Here is a 22,282-nt window from a genome sequence, read left to right on the forward strand (position 1 = left end):
CACTCAGTAGTAAGAAATCTAAGTCTGGCTTGGGACTCCTCTAGTTACACAGGAGTAGCAGAAACAATAGGTTAGCTGAAAGCAGTTCTAATGTGTACAACTAAAAAAATACATTTGTTGGTTCAAGAATAAAAATTTAAATGATAAAGAGAGTTATTTGCTACATAAACAGTGTAATTTAGATTAGGGTAGGGTTTTCAACTATGTGCCAGGCCCCTCCAATGATTTTTTTTTGGGGGGGGATGCAGACCAGTGAGTAGTCATGCTACTGGGTGTATAGATGTAGATATGTGCATGTATACATGTGTGTGTGTATCATATGTTTGTGTGCCTGGGCATTGGGCTTTTACTCCACACTGATTCACTAGTTCCTCTCATGTGTCAGGTACATGGAAATGATGCATTGCTATAAAGCATTTGACAGGAAGAGGGAGAAGGAAAGGCCATGATCCCATTGTGTTCAATAGTAACACGTCAACAAGATCCCGCAGATAAATATTTGGCTCTGATCAAACTCGTCCAAATTTAGTATTTTTATCAGGTGACATTGTGTTGTGGTAGGAAAAACAGAAAAGCGGATTTTTATTGGAGATCCCTTAGAGATCCCATGGCATAAACTCTAACAGAGAAACTAAACAATTGGCAAATGTGAGATTTCACTGACACCATCATCATGCATGTAACTCATGGTCAGTAATTCAGTGGCCTTTATTTTAAACAGACGGAAACCTACAAAGTAAAATGCCATTGCTGCTGAAATGAAAAAAACAACAACAAAAAAAGAGAGAGAGAAGGAAGCCATAAAAGAATAGCTGAATAAATTAAATTATTCTAAATCTAACTAACAGCCTATGATGCCAGCATGTACCTTAATCAGTTTGCTATAAACCTATGGTGCATTGCTGCCAGTTAGGTAAGTGGCGCCTGCAATAAGCAAATCACTGCACTGAGAAAACGTCAAGTGGGGCAGAGAGGTTGGAGGTCTAGTCGTCTCCTGCGAGGGATTCCCCACACAGAGCAAGCGCAGTTGAAACCAAGTCCGGGCAGTGAGGGCAATCTCATGCAGGAAATGTTTAACTGTTGCAGGATGGTGACAGTCTGCCCTGGTGCACTGCTCCGATTACTCAACAGGAAACAAAAATGGTGCAGTAATGGGTTGGGTTGGGTTGCTCAGTTGGGGAGAGAGGCTACTAGTCATGTGCGGACTAGCGGGTTTTTCTCAGGGTTGGACTGAGCTGGCAGGACACTGGGAAAAAACCTGGCGGCCCCACTCACCCAGTCCCATTCCCCACTCACTTCAAGTCAAGTTCTCCTCTCCCACCCTTAATTGAGGCTGCAAGTAAGAAGAACGCAGCGCAGGGGAGGGTTTCGCTACTGGGGTAGGGGGCTCCTGAGGCATCCCTAGCAACATCAGAAATGGGCGGGTCAGATGTAAGTATATAACTAATCATGACACAAGGGTGGGTTGGGTGCAGGTTGGGAGAGGGTGGGTTAGGGAAGGGTGTAGGTTGAGAGAGGGTGGGTTAGGAATGGGTGCAGGTTGGGAGAGGGTGGGTTAGGGACGGGTGCAGGTCGGCTTTTTGCAGGCACACACACCATTACTACTCGTCCTCCTTTAAATACAATGTGATGGAGACTGCTACATACAGGCTCTCTATTGTCTGCTTCCTTGGCCATCTATAGTAGTGGTAGGAGCTGGAGCAAAAGAAACTTTATTTTGAAGGAAGATTGTCCAACCAGCATCTATAGTATAACCTTTCAATACCAGCAACAGCCTTTAGGTGTCCACTGGTGCTGAAGTACTTTACCAACAGCAATTGCCATCCTGCCCTATGGCAATGGTTGTGCAGCGCCCCACTGTAAGATGTAATGTAATAAACCCCATGTTTTACCTGGTCTGATAACCCAAAGCAACCAGTCAGCAGGTAGTATTTACTTATCACATGTTTGAAAGCAAATATCCCATTGGTTGCTGTAGGCTAGTAGACTGGGTGTATACATTGTAAGTTTTTGCAATTATTCCCACATGTTTGCAACAGAGAGTAGTTGTCCCACTTTGTAACCCTTCAGTGCTAAAACAGATATGTTTACAGTGATGTTGAGTTAAGGCTCGACTTTGCTGCACAGCAGGTACCAAAAATAGATTAGGTTTTATGTTTGAGAGGGCGTATTGTATGCCTGTAAGGCGCACAAATGCCAAAAAGTTGGCATAAACTGGCATCTCCATAGATATAAATAAAATTTGAATGACAGGGGTATAAAACACATGAATAGATCAGGTGTCATGCTTAAAATAGCAGAGGCCCTTTAAGTAAACATAGGAGACTAGCTATTAATAGATAAAGATATGTGTTGTACATTAATCAGTCATACATTATGCTCAGTTGCCCCCCATGATACCCTCCTAAGTGCAACTGCATTCCCTCCAATGTAATGTGTCTCATGATATTCTTCAACCAAAGCCACTCTCCATTCAAGTGCAATTAGAAGCGTTTTCCTCAGATCCATCCCATGTCCAAGCATCCCATGTCCAAGTCTGGTTCTGGTGTTTGTAGGGACATGCCATCATCCTTAACGTCATCTTATAAAGAGGGGAGTCACCATCTTGCTCTCCTATTGGCTGTTTTCCACTCTATATGACGCCCTCTGATTGGCTGGAAGTGATTTCTGCTCAAGGTCCCACACAAAACGGCGGAGCTGACACAACTGGCCGTAAAATGCGTCATCGTTGATAGGCTGGGCGAGCTGCAGGCGGAAGTTCTCACAAGGTAGAATCAGTGGGGGGTGCTCGGTGAAGCTTTCAAAGATATCTGCTACAAACAGAGAGGGGTAAGGAGACAAACAATGTAGCTACAATCTTTAACAAGCCAAGGGACCCTCTGATGGTGGAAGGCAGGCAACTGGACAGGTTTAGGGCTATAAATGAAAGTGCTATCTGAAATACAAACCTTGCACTCTGCATAATTATATATGAGTAGAAACCAAATCTAGCGTTTCAATTCTTTTTGTACCAGCCTCCCACCTGGAATATTCCATTACAGAAGGGACAGATGTTTTGTGACCTAGAATAACAAGTCTTTCCTTTCCTTCCTGCAGGAAGCTCAAAGAACTTTCAGAGTTGCATTTTTAAGGCACTACATGTTGCTCTTCTAAAACCATTTCCCAGCTGGTATGTCTGTACCAGATCAATGGTATCCACAATTCCTCCATAGTGGCACTAAGCTTAAGCTTTGCTTAATTCCCAAGCATGGATAGAACCCAGAATTCCTGCACAAACCTGATGAACTGGTAGGGACATTCCCTGACTTCCCGGGTGCCCTGCATGGTGTGGTTTTTATCTCCCTAAATTTGTATATAATTGTTTTTCCATGTGAAATCTGCCAACAGTTTACTTCATTATTTCACAAAAAAAAATGTCATTTGTATCTTAGTGCTATGTGTTATCCAAAGAATAAAGTACTGAGAACTTAAAGGGGTGGTTTGCGTTTAAGTTAATATTTTATAGAATGGCTAATTCTTTATTTTTTTTAGTTTTAGAATTATTTGCTTCCACGTTTCAAATGGGGGGCACTGACCACAACATCTAAAAAACAAATACTTTGTAAGGCTACAATTTTAATGTTGTTATTACTTATCACTACTCATATTTCTATTCAGGCCTTCATCTATTCATATTCCAGCCTCTCATTCAAATCATGTCTGGTTGCTAGGGTAATTTGGAATCTAGCAATGAGGTAGCTGTTAAATTCTGAACTGGAGAGCTGCTTTATAAAAACTAAATAACTCAAATAATAAAACATGAAAACCAATTGCAAATTGTCTCAGAATATCATTCTCTACATCATGCCAAGTGTATCTAAAGGTGAACAACCCCTTGAAAGACAACATGACCCCACCTTGCATGGCATAAGGGATTGCCAACCTGCCTGAAATATGTTGAAAAATGTTCTTCAGTGGTGCTATCAAAGTGCATCCCATATAAGTATTATGGCTGCTGCCTGATTTTGCCTTTCATGTCCCATTACCCATAGAGTATGCTTGTAGCACTTCTCAGATTAGGTGAGCCAACGTTAAAAGTCTCATTTAGCCCAGGGTACACCCACATATAAAGCAGCTGGGAATTTTTATACTTTGTAGAGAAAAGTTTGTCTCTCATTTCCCTTCTCTGTTTTCAGTATTGCAGCTGCCGAAGATACTTTGTAAGGAATGTTTGTAGAATGGGAGCCAAAGGATAAAAACTAAGGAAAAAATGCAGGGCAAAACCCAAGGTCAGACTGCCCCTACAGAACTCACTGTTTGTGATCTCCTCTTTCTCCTCCTCAGGGGGCTCCCATGCAGCTGGATGTGACCGGCCCACTCCCAGATGATAGTTTCTTAGCAAGTGGTTGAGCTGAGCACTGCTTAATGCTGGGTAGTCATTGCGAAGGGTGCTCCATGATACCTAAATTTGAAGAACAAGAAGTGTTCTTTCAGCAATCATGCATATAGTTACATATAGTAAACCCTAACTTTTGGGAAAAGATGACACTTAGAATTAGAGATAATTTGGTCTGAAAATTAAGACTGCACCAAATTAGTCCTATGGTTTAATCCATATTAGTAAAGGCAATCAGGCTTGCACTGGGATTCAAATTCAGCCCTGGCATTTTAAGCACACAGAGGCCCAAACAGTCCCCCACCAGCCCAATAAATAGTGACCGTCTATGGCATCTTACAGCAGCCCCTCTGGCATTTTCCAGAACCCACAGATTGCCAGTGCGGGCCTGGCCCCAACATATGTACCTTCATGAGGCTTGTTTTTGGAATGCACAGCAAGTTCACAGTAGCAGACAATTTTCTGAAGAACTCTGCAGCTATGTCACCAAGTCCGATGCCTTGCAGCCAGTCCAGAACCAAATCCAGATTGGTTCGGATCTGAACGGCTTTCGACCACTGGTAAAATGGTTCTCCATTACCTGCCAAAAATAAACAGGGCAGAGGTCAGAAGAGGACAAAATGCAGAGGTGAGATAAATACAAAACATGTTGGTTATAAATATGTTTTATGTACTGAAATCGAGAATGGGAGGTCATACAAGCAACAAAATATAGCATTTTACCATTCTCATGAAAATATGTCCATAGCAAAGGGGCAAGAGTGGTTTTTCAACCATTATATTTCATTTTGCCAGCTTATCTGTCTAACTAGTTACCCTCCAGCAGTTCGTGAACTACAACAACCACATCCCCTTGACTGCCAATAGGTATTGAAGTGTTGCAGGCTGGATATCCCAGATGCATGAAACATATCTAACAATTGTGGCCAAGAGAATGTGTCCTTTGTGCTTTTATCTATATATCCCCTAAGGGACCTTCTGGTGGTGGGGCCCAGGGCAAATGTTCTTGTTGGCCTAACAGGCTATAACAACTGTACTTGATTACAAATATTTCATTCCCATACTCTCAATTCATGCTTAGCAATGAGGACATAGTGTACTATAATACGTAGAGACTAATTAGCATTTGCATAGATTTCCCTGAATTGTTTAATGTTCAGCTGCAACACATGCCACAGAGATTCCTGACAAGACAAGGGGTTAAGAGTTGGAGGTGTTATGGAAAAAGAAAAGAACGTCATTCTCTTTTTTCAGAGCAGGCGACCTTCTGCTTCCTGCTGGGGAGGAAGAAAGTTCCCCTAACAGGCCTGAGAGCAAGGCCAGGAGGAAACATACCACTTCCTGCAGATAGGCTGCCAGGACAATGAGAGGAACTGCTGGCTGGGGGATGCCGGCCTAGGAACAGCCCATCCTCCAGCAGCAAAGATTGGGAAGAGAATGAAATGAGGGGGCCTCTCAGCAGAATGGTGAACAGAAGGTGCTTTTTCAATATCTTTACACCAGAGTGCAAGATTTCCTCCAGTGAGGGTATGTTCATACAGAATACTTGAAGCCATATTAGTCCACTGGAATATGTGGACTTTTCTAAAACTAACAATTCATTTTGGATAATTAACTTTTGATAGAATATTCATGAGGAACACATAGAGTTAGTATATATAAAAACAGGATTCACAAAATATCAAAGCATTCAGCAGCAGCTAAAGGCCTACAGATTGGATAGTTTTCCTTTATATATATATATATATATATATATATATATATATATATATATATATATATATATATATACAGTGGTGTGAAAAACTATTTGCCCCCTTCCTGATTTCTTATTCTTTTGCATGTTTGTCACACAAAATGTTTCTGATCATCAAACACATTTAACTATTAGTCAAAGATAACACAAGTAAACACAAAATGCAGTTTTTAAATGAGGGTTTTTATTATTTAGGGAGAAAAAAAATCCAAACCTACATGGCCCTGTGTGAAAAAGTAATTGCCCCCTGAACCTAATAACTGGTTGGGCCACCCTTAGCAGCAATAACTGCAATCAAGCGTTTGCGATAACTTGCAACGAGTCTTTTACAGCGCTCTGGAGGAATTTTGGCCCACTCATCTTTGCAGAATTGTTGTAATTCAGCTTTATTTGAGGGTTTTCTAGCATGAACCGCCTTTTTAAGGTCATGCCACAACATCTCAATAGGATTTAGGTCAGGACTTTGACTAGGCCACTCCAAAGTCTTCATTTTGTTTTTCTTCAGCCATTCAGAGGTGGATTTGCTGGTTTGTTTTGGGTCATTGTCCTGCTGCGGCACCCAAGATCGCTTCAGCTTGAGTTGACGAACAGATGGCCGGACATTCTCCTTCAGGATTTTTTGGTAGACAGTAGAATTCATGGTTCCATCTATCACAGCAAGCCTTCCAGGTCCTGAAGCAGCAAAACAACCCCAGACCATCACACTACCACCACCATATTTTACTGTTGATATGATGTTCTTTTTCTGAAATGCTGTGTTACTTTTACGCCAGATGTAACGGGACACGCACCTTCCAAAAAGTTCAACTTTTGTCTCGTCGGTCCACAAGATATTTTCCCAAAAGTCTTGGCAATCATTGAGATGTTTTTTAGCAAAATTGAGACGAGCCATAATGTCTTTTTGCTTAAAAGTGGTTTGCGCCTTGGAAATCTGCCATGCAGGCTGTTTTTGCCCAGTCTGTTTCTTATGGTGGAGTCGTGAACACTGACCTTAATTGAGGCAAGTGAGGCCTGCAGTTCTTTAGATGTTGTCCTGGGGTCTTTTGTGGCCTCTCGGATGAGTTGTCTCTGCGCTCTTGGGGTAATTTTGGTCGGCCGGCCACTCCTGGGAAGGTTCACCACTGTTCCATATTTTTGCCATTTGTGGATAATGGCTCTCACTGTGGTTCGCTGGAGTCCCAAAGCTTTAGAAATGGCTTTATAACCTTTACCAGACTGATAGATCTCAATTACTTTTGTTCTCATTTGTTCCTGAATTTCTTTGGATCTTGGCATGATGTCTAGCTTTTGAGGTGCTTTTGGTCTACTTCTCTGTGTCAGGTAGCTCCTATTTAAGTGATTTCTTGATTGAAACAGGTGTGGCAGTAACCAGGCCTGGGGGTGACTACAGAAATTGATATTGAAATTGAAAATTGAAATTGATAAACCACAGTTAAGTTATTTTTTAACCAGGGGGGCAATCACTTTTTCACACAGGGCCATGTAGATTTGGAGTTTTTTTTCTCCCTTAATAACGTAAACCTTCATTTAAAAACTGCATTTTGTGTTCAATTATGTTATCTTTGACTAATAGTTAACGGTTTTTGATGAGCAGAAACATTTAAGTGTGACAAACATGCAAAAGAAAAAGAAATCAGGAAGGGGGCAAATAGTTTTTCACACCACTGTATATATATATATAACGGCCCCACCCGTTGTGACATGGTGACACATGAACCAAAATCCTGCCTCATCCTTTCCTGATTTAATAGCTACTATCCCCACAAGTCCTTTAGCCACAAGTGCATGGGGCAAATTTTGTCTGTTTGCACACTGCTACCCGAGGCACCTGTTTGGAACACAGACTACAACTGCCGGAGAAAGGTGCAATAAAGTGTGTTGTTATAAACAGGCAGCAAGTAGTTATGTGGGGATTAACTCAGGACCTCTGGGTTTACCCATAGGTCAGATGGGTTAGGGTTGAAATTTGGGCGATCATTGGGGGTTTGCTGCGGATCAGACTGGGGAAGTACACTCTTCCTCTGCTCCCGAAGTTTCTTGTTGTCTTGGAACCTTAGGTGCACGCAAAAGCAGCATTTCAGAGCGAAAAGATGTGGTTATGGGTGCTGTTCCTATAATGGCAACATTTTGCAGGTTAGGTTTGGGTGTGGGTCCTATAATTTCAACATTTTGCCGGTTAGGTTTGGGTGTGGGTCCTATAATGGCAACATTTTGCCGGTTAGGTTTGGGTGTGGGTCCTATAATGGCAACATTTTGGGTGTGGGTTAGGGTCAGGAGTGGGAGTTTTTCACTACAACAAAGACCTGTCATGCCCCATTTCTTAATACTCAGGCCTTTTTGGCCCTTCCACAAGTTTAAGCCAACAGGTCTTTTTACTCAATAACCCTTTTCTTTAAAGTATATTCTGTTTTTATATTTTGTCACAGTGTGGCCAGTTGGTTCCATTCATATAGCTGAAATATATTGCTATTCCTATACTGGTGGTTAGAAAAATCAGATGGTACAACAGTTGCCTTTTTCCTCACCCTTTTCCATTAATGTATTGAAGAGGGAGGCATTGGAGAAGAAGAAGAGATAACCAAACGTCTGAGACACAAGATCCGGGTGCAATTCACACTCCCGTGTTAAATCCAGAGTTGCCTGGTAAATGGCCAGGGTACCGCGAGTTCCCTCGGGCATGTTGCTTAGTTCTCCCACGTCGGAGAGGCTCGCAGGGTCTGTGAATGGGTTGCTCTCTAAAAGGGCTGGGAGAGCTGCATACAGTGTCTGTCATAAGGAAAACACAGATGGCATAAAGTAGTAATTGTGTCCTGAGATAGAAATGAACTATTAACAATAATAATACTCTTTACTAAATCCTGTATGGATGGTTTGTTAAGCACCCCTGTCTCCAGTTACTGTGAACTAAATAATCCCAGCTTCTCTAGATGGCACGCAGGCATCGGTGGCTGGTAACCCCAGAATCCCTCACTTTTGTGGTTATACAGACTTAGTTATGATGTACAATTACATGTACTGTATATATACACATGTTGGCACTGGATCCTACTGCTAACAATGGAGATGGCTAAAAAATCAATAAGGCTCAAACCCTCAAATGTAATAAAAGGCACTAAGTTTGCCTAGGAGCAGAAACCCATAGCAACCAATAAGATGTTTGTTTTTTAACAGGAGACCAGTAATTGCTACCTGCTGATTGGTTGCTATAAGTTACAGCTCCTGGCAAACTTAGTGCCTTTTAATAAAAGTCACCCATAGCAACAAATCAATGTTTTGATTGGTAATAGGTAATGCATTTTAAACATATATAATGATTTTTCTCTATACACTGGAACCACCATCTTTCCATGTCTGAAGTCCTCACTGGAAAGTTCTAAGGAGAACAACATCTGACTGAGTTAGGGACAAATGCCCAGTTTAGTAACTCCCACCGGCTGATGATATCCAAAGGAGCCGTACCTTGGTCAGATAATATACGCACTGCTGAAACGTGTACATAATGACTTCATCGAGAAGAGCCATGGATTCCTCACATGCCTCAATGTCACTTGATAGCAGTGTATCCTGGGAGGATCCTGTGAATTGATTGGGACAGAAAAAGTGATCACCTTGAACAATGTGCACTCTGTATGTAGAATTATCTGTCTAAAAATAATCATTACTTCACTTTTATTGCAACTGAATATTGTAGCTTGATCCCCCTATAGCAAACCTAAATATGTCACCACTGGGGCTGCCTGCCATAGACATAAATGTTAACTGTCTGTCAGCCTGAAAATGTGCATTTTAGCCATTCACTTCAGGGGCAGGCAGGCAGAGGAAATATGCCAGTGGAGCTGGCTGGAGACATATCCAGGCCTGAACTGGCAATCTGTGGATTCTGGCAAATGCCGGTGAGGCTGCTGTAAAGTGCCATAGACAGTCACTATGTATAGGGCCTGTGGGGGGCTCTTTGAGCTTCTGTGTACTAGAAATGCCAGGGCCTGAATCAGTCTGGACCTGGATATGTCATCTATCTTTAAGGAAGTGAATGAGTGCTAAGTGAGAGTATGAGGTCCAAAGAATGGCTGCCCTGGACAGGTTTACACAGACTACTGAAAAAGTACTGTGACTTTTTGTGCTTGCGAGGAGTGTCCGACCCAATACACAAGTCACTGTGTCCACTCTGGGAAAGAAAACAGCTTTAAAGCAGGGATCATAGATGTGTACTAAGGAATCAGTCGCTCATTCTCTCAAAGCCTCATTTATATGTACAGAACTATAGGCTGGAGATGCCTATGGCTGATTAGGTTAAGTTGTGACTTTCACACGCATAAATGTATAAAATGCAGATGTTGTAAAAGATAATGACTGCACTATTTAAGCCCATAAAAAACAGAAATAAACAATAAACAGGTAATTATACAATGGTGGATCTCTAAATGGCTTTTTATATTCTCCTCACCTTCCGATTCCCATTCTTTTTCCAAGTCTAAAATTTTTCGCTGCACGAAATTCAGCAGCTCCATTGAATTAGACATCCAGAGCATGAGAGGCCGAAGGTCGGTGGCGACCTCTTCGATACCCAGTGCACATGGCAAGCCCCTGTCCTGCTGGCTAAAATGGTCAGAAAAAAAATCACCTCAATCAAAACAACCAACAAACGTCAGTAGCAAAACAGCCCACCAATCAGCACATGTGGAAAAGCCCTTGTGCCAAAAAAGTGGGTATAATTACATAGTGAAGTCAGATATATGGAGAGTAGGGGGTTGGGGGTTGAACCTTTGTCTTTAACGAGTTGGAGTAAAAACCTACTGGCATTTCCAGAACAGATGTTGGCAGGACTGTAACTGCAGCACTAAAGTAGCGCATGGCTGCTGCATATTGGGAGCCACTAAAATAATAAAAATGCCCATGGGTACACAGACTTAATTGCCAAAAAGATCAACACTAATCTATGTACTCATATGTGACTGCTTATTAAAAATAAACAAGGTAAAATCAATTTAGAAATAATGTATAATGTCCCCTTAGCATTCACCCAACCAATGACCGAAGTTAAGGATTTGGCAACATGTTGAGACAGTAGAATGAGCAGCTGTTAGGTCTAAAAGTCTGAGCATTGAAATTCTGCATTTCAGAACAGATAAACACAACAACATAAGCTCAAAGTAAAACCCTGGTGCATGGCAAGTTTCCCATTGCTGTGTAAGAAGCAAAGCTGATCTCACAACAGGGGGCCCAGTGTGGAATGTGCCCATCCACTTAGGGAAAAACACAGCAATGTTTTACATGTGGAGAACTGGACAGCTCACTCACAATCACTAATTGCTGTATGAAAGATTCCATACCTACGGGAGGGAGTACGGCTCAATCTAATTTGGTTCTGTTTAAGATTTAACATTTGGTCAGGGCCCCCTTAGCTTATTACACAGATATATGAAAGCCCTATTCTATAACTCATTTGGCCATAGTTACAAGAATACAGTTACATGGACAACAAATATGTTTTTCACCCTAAAGTCCACCCTAATTAGCCTTCGAGGTTGGCTTCTAGGAGCAACTAGAATGGATTTACGTGGGTCAGACACTGGCAAAAATATTAAGATTATTGCAGATTTGTAACACTGAGGGGTATGTTTGGTTATATAGCTGGAAATAGACAAGCAGGCAATGGCTGGGAACACAAGTGTGAGGACTGTATTGTGCCGTGTATAAGGTTCTCTTCTAAAAGATCAACCTGGTTACCTTATGTGACCTGATCATTGACCCAGTAAGCCAAAAGAATGGATCAGCCAAACTGTGCAAAGAATGGGAACCTCATTTTCTACACTATAGTGTATTGACTCTTCCAGGTTTCTTTAAGTTGCAGGGTCATAACACTGCATTCCATATCTCTCTATGGCTCTGATCATATATATTAGAATTACAGGTAAATATGGCAACTGGGCCTTAAATCTGCAGGCAGAAGATGAGCATCAAGGTCATTGGAATATAAAAGCTGCTGACAGCATCACTCTGTGGATACTCATGTGTTACCAAGAGCAACAGTGAGTTCCCAGGTATATACAAGCACTGAAGATTAGAAGACTGGTCTAGACTGTCCCACCATTTCTAGAAGCTTGGTTTAATCACACTACAAATCCCATGGGTTCCATCACATAAATCTGTATTATTTTCTAAGTTACGGTTTAGACACACAATTGCAGTTTGTCCATCACTAGTACTTTCTTCTGCCTAGGATTAGATTTTTTGGGATGTTATTAATAGGAAGTGATGCCCAGTTTATTTTGATCCCTACAGAAATAGGACAGACTACTTTAGATTCAATTTTTTAGATGTAATTTTCAAGTCACATCCTGCTAGCTTCCTATTTTCTGACTGGGCTTTGCTTATTATGTTACACAAGACTCCTCGCTTGGCCCCTTTGCATCTGGGAGTAGCTCCCCATCAGCTGCTGGGTGTGCCTGTTCTACTGTACAATTACTATCCTGGTGAAAGAAAAAAACTATTAAAGTTGGTGTCAATTAGGTTTCTACTAGTTGCAGTTTGACCTGATAATTACAAATGTCTCCTGTAAACCATGAGTTGAACCTTACAATACATGCTATGACTTGTGAATGCAGCTGTATACTAAACTGAAGCTTTTCTTATCTGTCCCCTGCATTTAAACTTGATCTGGATCGCTAAACAAGGAAATGGAAAGAAAGGCAGGAAATGATTGCAACTCACTTTTCTGGTTGCTTGTCTCCAATCTCTTTAATCTTCTCCTATACGGACAAAGCAGAGAAACAACTTTTTTTTTTTACTGGGAACTGGGAAACATTTTTTAAAAAAAAGCTACTGATTTCCTCAGACATGAAGATCTCTTGCAACCATTATGTGCAGACTTAAGCAACAGTCAAATAAACAAATGGCATTCACTGATCCAATTTAATGTATACTGAATACCTGAGCCTACTCTGACTTACAAATACAAACTTATATGGAATTGGCATAAATAATGTGCAGAAATGCTAACAGTCTATAGCGTTGTCCTTTGGATACAGTGAAGTATGCAATTGCCATGCCACATATACAAAATGGACCAAGTATGTCGAATCCTATATTTGTATAATCCTTGGACATCTACCATACTGTTTCTGGTCTGTTTTTATTATACAGTTTTCAATAAATGTCTCACGCGTGAATTTTTGGCTCATTGGTTCTGCCGCTGTTATTTCATCAAATAATGTGGCCAGTTCCATTCTATATCATAGGAAAGGTCTACACCATTCCCTTGATGCTGCATTGTGTGAATATGTGTGTTTACTTATGTTGCAAGCTTGATAAGCTTTGCCAACTAATGATGCTAGAGGAAGAACTTTTTCATTTAAAATCTTTCTAGAACCGAATGAAAATACAATAAACTAGAAATTTTCATGCAAGACATACTAAATATACTTGACAAAAACATATTTTTCACCTAAGTGAATCACCTAAAGTAAAATCAAATACTGGAATGTTAAAAAGTAGCAAAGGCAAAGTTTCCTTCTTTCCAATCAGTTTTAATGGAAAAACAGCCTTCTGATTGGCTGATGTGGGTTACTGGCCAGCAGTGAACCAATTATGTCTTAAGAACGTAATACAGCATGAGTAAACGCTCCAAGGGCACTAACTAAATCTAATTCATATACTGATTTTTTCTAAATTTAGCATCAGTTATATTGCCCAGTTTAAAAGGCTAGAGTCAGCTCCAACTTTTTCATATTTTCTAATTTAATAAAACATGAAAATTCAAAATGTAATTACCCATACAACTTCTTTGATGAAGCTGGCAATCTTCATAACCAGTTTAGGGAAGTGTCCAGGATCCAATGCTTTTGTTGAATGCTCAAGGCAAAGACTGAATAGGTAGGCAGGCGCCAGCTTGAAATCTGATCCAGGGTTACCGGTTTTCTCAATTATTTCTTTTAGCACTGAGTCCTCCTCTTGCGAGCGATACTGGAGCACTGGTTCTCGGCTCTCTATGTAGGCTTGGACAGCCTCTTGTTTCTCCTGGAGTGATCGCCCACACATTTGACAGGAAAAAGCACCACTCAAACTTGGCGATGACCAAGATTTTGGAAGCCAGGCTGGACGGCCTTGAGGCATTCTAGGGTCTTTGTACATAAACAAAAAATGCTCCCCGAGTCCCAATAAATCCCCTGTATGAAGTTCTGTTTCTCTTTGGAGCACTCTACCATTATGTGTAACAAGAGCCCCTCTGTAGGGTCTTACACGCACAATATATTTCTGCCCGGAGGAATCTAGGCGCCATACAGAACAATGTCGTGGAAGAATATCTGGTGCTGACAGAAAAGTGTCAACATAAGGCCCCTTGTCCCTTAGAGATTTCTCTGCCCTGCCAAAAAGATGTTTCTTTCTGGTCATCACATATATGACAAAATCCTAAAGGAACAAAAAAAAAGATAAAGCAAACAAATAAGGTCATAAAAGAAAATATTTTTTTCAAAGAAATCTAAAAAAGCTCCTCTTGTCTCAGTGAATATTTTCTTCATAGAGCTATTTACTTACATATCCTGGCTATTAACGGAATCAATAACATGCTGAAAACTATTGTTGTGAAATAGAAATAGTCTTGTCTAACCTGGTCTTTGTTGTATCCTTGCAGAAGAAGAAAGTATGGGTGCTCAGCTGGAGGTTGAATTAAGCACTGAGAAAGCCGCTCAAAGTCCAAGTCCATCTGGTCAGCTGAATCATCACGATCAACATTTCTGTCGCCTTCACTCAAATTTTTCATCTCAGAGATCCCATCCTTTTGGCTCTGAGAAAGATCTTGCCCAGGATCCCCATCATTGGCCACCATGCTCTTTATGCTTTTCCTTTCTCTGCGCTTCTTACTATTGATGTTGACATCACTTATACTACGGCGAAGAGAGATGCTTTCTTCTCTTTCCCTTAATGGAGCGTTTCCACCAGAGGCAGCTCGTGATCGACTCTTCTGTAACCTGCGAGCTTGAGCATTTATACCTGTTGAAACATGATATTGGATAGTTTGGTCATTATATACTTGCAGTATAGATTTCTCTTACAGTTTCATACACATTTCTTCCTCTGAAATTCTACATTATAAAAAATAGATTTATATTAATAAAAAACAATTCAAAAGACAAACCGTCAAAGAAAATCAGAATTTTGTCTATTACAGACCAATAGAATACCACACATATTTAAACACACAGGAAGATGACACCAAGATCAAATGAAAAAATGATCACTTCATGTCGATATCCGAGAGAAATATCCAATATACTTAAATTTGTTACCCAACGTTTGATGAAAGCCCTGTGTAGTGTGACAAATCACTCATTATGCTGCAATCTGCAAGTTTTCAGGGCCCACCACATCTGGACCATTATACTTTGGTAATTAGGGGGTGATTTATCAATGTTCGAGTTTTTTGCGCTAAAAAGACTCAAATTCGAATTATTGTTCAAAAACTGGAATCCTATGTCTTTGATCCTGCCTTCTGATTAATTCTTAATATCCAGTCAATAAATAAATCATGTCAATTTCACCTACAGGGTTTTTCTAAAATATATTCATTAATCACAAAAGATGCCACCAAACTCTTATAAATTTACTTACCATGTTGTATTTGCTACAACTGGTACACAGCTCTGCCCTCTCTATATCTGTGAACTATACCTCCAAGTATATACAGAACCATAAAAAATACACACTTTCCGTAATTCGGATCTCCTGCCTTAAGTCTGCTAAAAAAAAAATATTTAAACAGTAATTAAACCCTATAGGATTATTCTGCCTCCAATAAGGATTAAATATACCTTAGTTGGGATCAAGTACAGGTACTGTTTTATTATTACAGAGAAAAGGGAATTATTTAACCATTAAATAAACCCAATAGGGCTGTTCTGCCCCCAATAAGGGGTAATTATATCTTAGTTGGGATCAAGTACAGGTACTGTTTTATTATTACAGAGAAAAGGGAAACATTTAACCATTAAATAAACCCAATAGGGCTGTTCTGCCCCCAATAAGGGGTAATTATATCTTAGTTGGGATCAAGTACAGGTACTGTTTTATTATTACAGAGAAAAAGGGAATCATTTTTAAAAATGTGAATTATTGGATTAAAATGGAGTCTGTAGGACAGGGGTCGGGAACCTTTTTGGCTGAGAGAGCCATAAACACCACAAATTTTAAAATGTAATTCCGTGAGAGCCATACAATATGTTTGGCCGCGGATGCTGCGGAGCAAGGTAGGGTGGGTCCCAAGGATGCCTGATGTGATGCAGAGGAGGGCATGGCCTGCGCTCGGCGGATAGTAGACGCGTTCTAAGGCTTAGAACACGTCTTCTACCTGCCGAGCACAGGGGCAAGATAGGGTGGGTGCCAAGGATGCGATGCGGAGGAGGGTGTGGCCTGCGCTCAGCGGATAGAAGACGCGTTCTAAGGCTTAGAACACATCTTCTACCTGCCGAGCACAGGGGAAAGATAGGGTGGGTGCCAAGGATGCGATGCGGAGGAGGGCGTGGCCTGCGCTCGGCGGATAGAAGACGTGTTCTAAGGCTTAGAACACATCTTCTATCCACCGAGTGCAGGCCACACCCCCCGTTATTTTTTTTATTAAAGATTTGGCAGCGAGAGCCAGATGCAACCATCAAAAGAGCCACATCTGGCTCCCCAGCCATAGGTTCCCTACCCCTGCTATAGGAGATGACCTTACCGTAATTCTGAACTTTCTGGATAATGGATTTCTGGATAACGGGTTTGATACCTGTACCCCCTATTGCAAGAATATTTATTAAGGAGTTCCTTTACTAAATAAAGGCCCAAGGCTAAAGGCTAGGGATGCACCGAACCCAGTTTTTTAGGTTCAGCCAAATCCACCCTGATGGATTTGGGCTAATAATGAACCGAATCCTAATTAACGAATCCTGGATTTGGCTAATACCGAACCGAATCCTGGATTTGGTGCATCCCTACTAAAGGCAGAGCGCTTTCATGGAAAACCTCATATTTTACAACAGGGGGTACATAATTTGCTATAATACAAAAGTTTTAGTCATGTGACAGAAATTAATCACAAAGTGCCAATCATAACTCATGACATCATTAAGCAGTGTTTATAAAGATACAATTTACAGGATGTTCAGGGCTCTTGTGTATTACAAGTATACTACAAGTCACTGGGGAGTTCCATGACCATACAAGGTGTTTTTATACAGGTCATCCAACTTCAAATATCCTCATGTTTTACGAAAGGGGTTCATTATTTATCATAATATACAGGTGTCGGTGAGTCATGTGACAGAAATTACATCACTAAGCACCAATTATAACTGATGACATCACTAAGCACTGTTTATAAGAATATAATTTACAAGATATTCAAGGCTCTTCTGTATTATAGTTATCCACTCTTACCTTACAGGATATAGGACTTCACTGTATTGCTATTAAAAAAAACGCAATGCCAAATCGCAATAATTATTAGTTGATCTAACTTTCTACAACAAACTGGTCCCACATATATGAGGAATTACCCTAGTATTTCTCAGAAATCTCACTCGCAGTTTTGCTGAGTAATTTCATGAGCAATTTCCTCAATGGACAATCTCTGCATGAACGTTTGCCAGCTATTCTCCTCTCCAACAATAAGAGCTGAAATTAGCATCAAGAGGCACAGGAAAGGCTGCCTTCTGGGTACGGGGGGAGGTGATACAACGTTATATGTGTACTTTATCCATGCATTAGATAGGCATGTTTGTAGGGAGGTTTCAAAGCAGAAGAAAAGTGTCATTAGAGTAATAAAGAAGATGATTAGCAAAGTATTTAGAGATATGAAGTTTTCATGTAAGATGGGACATTGCTGAAAAGTTATTTATAAGGCTGAGATATGAGTTTACCCCACTGAGTGTGGATCTGGGGTAGTGATATGCCAAAGAGTGCAGCAGAGGATGAATATAGGGGTTGAGTAAGAGTGAGTGAGAAACAAGGCTCTAATGCTCCAATAAATGTCTTAAAGGGACACTGACATGAAAAAACTACTTTTTAAATTATGAATCTACATAAAAAGTTCCCTATAGGTCATGTTGATAATTTTTTGCTGATAGGGCTGCTTTGGTAAGTAATTGTTACGTGAAGTTCCTAAACCTGACTATTTTGCCAACCTGACTGTCCCTTCTCAGCCTGTCAGTTATAGCTTCTAATGCTAACAGCCTCCTGCAGCACAAATATGGCCGCCCCCTCATAAAGGAACACGGGGGATCAGATAAGTAATGGAAACGCATTGGGGAAATACTTTTATGGCAAAACTATAAATAGCATGCAAAGACAATGTTATGAAAGATGTAAAAAATTTTCATTTCTAGTGTCAGTATCTCTTTAATGTTTCATCTTCAAAAGAGGTGAAAAACATGGCTAGATCTACGCAATATTAGAATATCTAAAAAAAAAAGTGGGAGAAGAGACCTTGCTGAATGGTTAATCTGGTCCAAATCAAGGTGTGGAGCCTTCAATCTAAACACAATTGTGCTGAGAGATTACGGAACTCCTTCTGGACCATACCTCATGCTGGAATCATTTCCTTTTTAGTGTAAGGCAACTGTTCTTTTCCTGGAAAGGAACTGCTCACAGCATGACGTATGGGCTAAAAAATGCCATGCCATTCTGCGCAAAAGCTATGACATCACTCAATAGGTGGGGTGTTACACACATTCTAAGATCCACTGAACTGATTTGGGTCTGCCTTCACAATAACAGCTAATGGTCAAGAATAGGATACAAATCAAATACCAACTAGGAAATAGCCAAGTAGACTTTAGGACTAATAGCTTTTAACAAGGAATAAACTGTGGGCGCCTTAACTCCCATCACACCCTGCTGACTGTGATCTTGACCCATGCTTTACCGACTGGATGATATAGAAATGACATAGTATGGGGGCGTCCTTATAACAGGCACCTTTTCTCTGCTTTAGAGCTAATAATGTAGCATGCCTTGTGTTCCCTGGCCCAGACATGGCCCTTCAAGCAATTTTAATGGCCAAGTTGAAATGCTCAGATTATTCTTTGTGCAACATCAATATTTTAATATAATGTGGCCCAATATGTGGTGTGGGAATTAACTAACCAAATGCTTAGTGACTGGGCTCATTGGGGAGTGTCTAACATTAACACCCCTCAGTGAATTTGGCTTTCCTTGTTCTTTAAGGGTTTCCATTGGGTGGTTTCCCAATGTGGTTTAGGCTTAGCATAATCTCAAATAATTTTCCCAGTGGAAAGTTAAAAAAAGTTATTACAGGGTGTTTATTAGAGAGAGTTATCATTTTAGATGATACTCTGTAACTAAGGACTGATAGTGGATGAGAACAAGGGTGGTGCGTTGTTACACAGTAGCCCAGGCCAGTGCATTTTTATCCTAAAAGGAGTAACCACCCAGGGGAAAAAGTTTAATTCACTGATGAGAACATCACATATTGGCAACCCCCAGCAAATTGTCCATTACAGTGTCATAAACACTAACTCTAACACCTTTTAGAAACAAAAACTTTACTATTAATTAAAGAGGCATTCATTGTAATTCAATGGCTATATAACATAAACAAGTGCAAATTCAAATATGATTTATGGCCCTGAAACTTTGAATAATTGAAACTTAGAATGAGATTTAAGTGCTAATGAAGGCTTCTGCCATTGCCATTAATAACGGAAATCCAAGTTGGATTCTGTTGAAGTCCCATGCAGCAGACCCTGAGGCTGCAGTGGGGCCTGGGCTTCCAGGGTCTGTAGTATGGTATTCCCCATCCCCAGCCTCTTTTTCTCCTCTTTTTCTCCTCTTCTCCTCCTTTGCCCGTTGCAAATGAGTGATCAGCTCAGCTATCATGTTGTCTAAACAATGGTCTACATGGCATAGTGTGTTTAATAGAGATTAAGGGCAATGGTGTGATTTCCAATTCTATTGGTGGCAAAATTTCTCTTCCATTGATCATGATCCTGCTGCTGCCCCCATGGAGCAGGTGATTATTGCTCCTAAACATGAGCAGAGTACAGGTCATTTGCAGGTTTTTTTTATGCCTGCCACCAAGCTGGAAATAGTGAAGGGTAAACCCAGACAAATGCGCTGTAATGCAAGCAGTAACACAAGCATTCGGATGAATGTGCAATGAACCCAAACATTTAATAAATCTTCATTCCCTAAATATAACTTTGGCTCAGTTTTGTGCAATAATAACGTAGGAAAAAGAAAGGCATGTAATCTCAATCACTTTCTAGCATTTTCTTTTAAAGGATAAGTATTACCTATTCCAACCTTACAGCTGTCCTGGCGTGAAGGGGTGGATCTGAGGTTTCTTTGAGATGACTCATTCATAAGTTATTGCTGTTGCAAGAAAGTATTAATAGCTTTGTCGCTTGTAGTGTTTCAGCGTTTAGGTTAGGAAATAAACCTGAATCAAATGCATTACAACTGCCACATTAAACCATTTCTAAAATATATCTACACTGTGCCTTGTGAAAGCATTCAGCCCCACCCAACTCTCTCATTTCACTGAATAATAAATCCTACACTGAAATGTAGTAGCTAGATGCATCTGTAGGTACAGTGATTTTATTTTATTTATTTATATTTTGTTAATAAAAGCCCAACCAACCTGCCGTTTCATTATCCTCAGCCATGGTCATCTTCTCCACCTCTTGCTTGCGCCTGATTTCAAAGCGCCGAGAGAACCCAGTTTTGGGCTTCCACATTTCTTGCAATACTAGAGGACGTTCATTGTCCCCAACAACGCGCAGGTACTCCATCTTCCATTCCCCTTCAAGCCCCACAAAGCGCCCCACCACATCGCACAGGACAAAGACTTCTGTTTCGGAATCGGCCACTGCATATCTCTCTAGGGCCTCTTTCACTAGTTCCTCTGCAGAGGAACGTGGCGTAGCCAAAACACTCTTATAGTTAGTCCCAGAAGAAATATCATCTCCAAATATTTTCAGGATACCAGGTAAGTTTTTTTGACTGGACAGCTCCACCAAGTCCTCTGGTACTGTGTCGATAATTTCCGACAATTTCTTTTCACTGACCCAGCGTCCCGTCCCGCTACTGATGCTGCCAGCAATGCTATTGGTGCTGCGGTGGAAAAGGTTGGACAGGCGCTTGTGGCGGTTATTTTTGTTCTTTGTGGGTTGACGCAGTTCCACAGTCTCATTGTTGCGGCTAGTTGTGTCTGAAGATGTAGACCTGTAAGAAAGGGAGCTGGAGTCAATCACGGACTGAAGGTGAAAAATAATGGACTAAAATGTGACAAATTATTTGCACTATAAAAGGCTACATTTCCTCCATTGTATATGCACAATACATGAGAAATAACACACAACTTTAACATTTTTGTGCCATTGTCCTTCAAAATCTGTAATGAAAGCTCAATAGCATGGAAATTCGTGCATTTCGTGCAATTAGACAACATGAAAGGCCACATTGCACTGATCCACAACCTCATATTATTTTCAAATGGTCAGGACCTGACATGTGCAATGTGTGCTACTGCTCAATAAATATTGCATATCCTCACCATAGGGTTGATTCACTAAAGTGCGATAACGCATATCGCATGCTTTTTTTGCGTTAAAATTGACGCATGCGTTAAGTTGCATATTGCATGCGTTAATTTTACCGCATTGCGTTAATTAGTGCGCAGAAATAACACTAACGCATGATTCACAAACACTTAAATATCGCATTACTTTATGTGAAAATTAACACCTACTTGGGGCAGGCGGTAATTATAGAAAAGTACAGTTAATGAGCTTTTGGCAAAACAATATGGACTTTGCAGTGGGATTTATTCAAGTCTGTGTTGGCCCTAGAGTGACGCAGCCTCCATTTTGCAGGGAAATGTTAATTTTTAAAAAAAAAGTAGTTTTCCTAACATAATGGTGTATACGGCTAATATGGCGTGCGCGCCATAACTAGCGCACGTACGTTAATTAGCATGCGTTGCGTCGAATACCGCACGAAAATAGTCTTCGCGACTTAAATAACGCAAACAGCATCGTGTATAAATTAACGCAAATATACTTTTAGTGAATCGTGCATTAAGACGCGAAAAATTAGACGCAATAAAATTTTTACCGCATGCTATAAATAGCACTCGAAATATCGACCTTTAG

At 40.6% G+C, this 22,282-nt stretch overlaps 1 protein-coding gene across 3 annotated transcripts in view; it reads right to left on the minus strand.

Annotated features, from left to right (window-relative positions):
- Positions 1–518: 518 nt before the first annotated feature.
- rasip1 (Ras interacting protein 1) overlaps positions 519–22,282 on the minus strand; it is a 28,780-nt gene continuing 7,016 nt past the window's right edge. For 2 of the 3 annotated variants that reach the window (XM_004916253.4, XM_002939962.5), the window contains exons 3-12: positions 20,770–21,353; positions 14,740–15,122; positions 13,902–14,540; positions 12,843–12,880; positions 10,576–10,727; positions 9,591–9,706; positions 8,657–8,897; positions 4,783–4,955; positions 4,294–4,441; positions 519–2,813 (exon numbers count right to left, since the gene is read on the minus strand). In XM_004916253.4, the coding sequence (XP_004916310.1) occupies positions 2,614–2,813; positions 4,294–4,441; positions 4,783–4,955; positions 8,657–8,897; positions 9,591–9,706; positions 10,576–10,727; positions 12,843–12,880; positions 13,902–14,540; positions 14,740–15,122; positions 20,770–21,353 (2,674 nt within the window). In that variant the 3' untranslated portion in view covers positions 519–2,613. The remainder of the gene's footprint in view (positions 2,814–4,293; positions 4,442–4,782; positions 4,956–8,656; positions 8,898–9,590; positions 9,707–10,575; positions 10,728–12,842; positions 12,881–13,901; positions 14,541–14,739; positions 15,123–20,769; positions 21,354–22,282) is intronic. The other variant, XM_004916254.4, reaches the window with a different exon arrangement.

Source organism: Xenopus tropicalis, chromosome 7 (assembly GCF_000004195.4).
Source record: "Xenopus tropicalis strain Nigerian chromosome 7, UCB_Xtro_10.0, whole genome shotgun sequence".
Lineage (NCBI taxonomy): Eukaryota > Metazoa > Chordata > Amphibia > Anura > Pipidae > Xenopus > Xenopus tropicalis.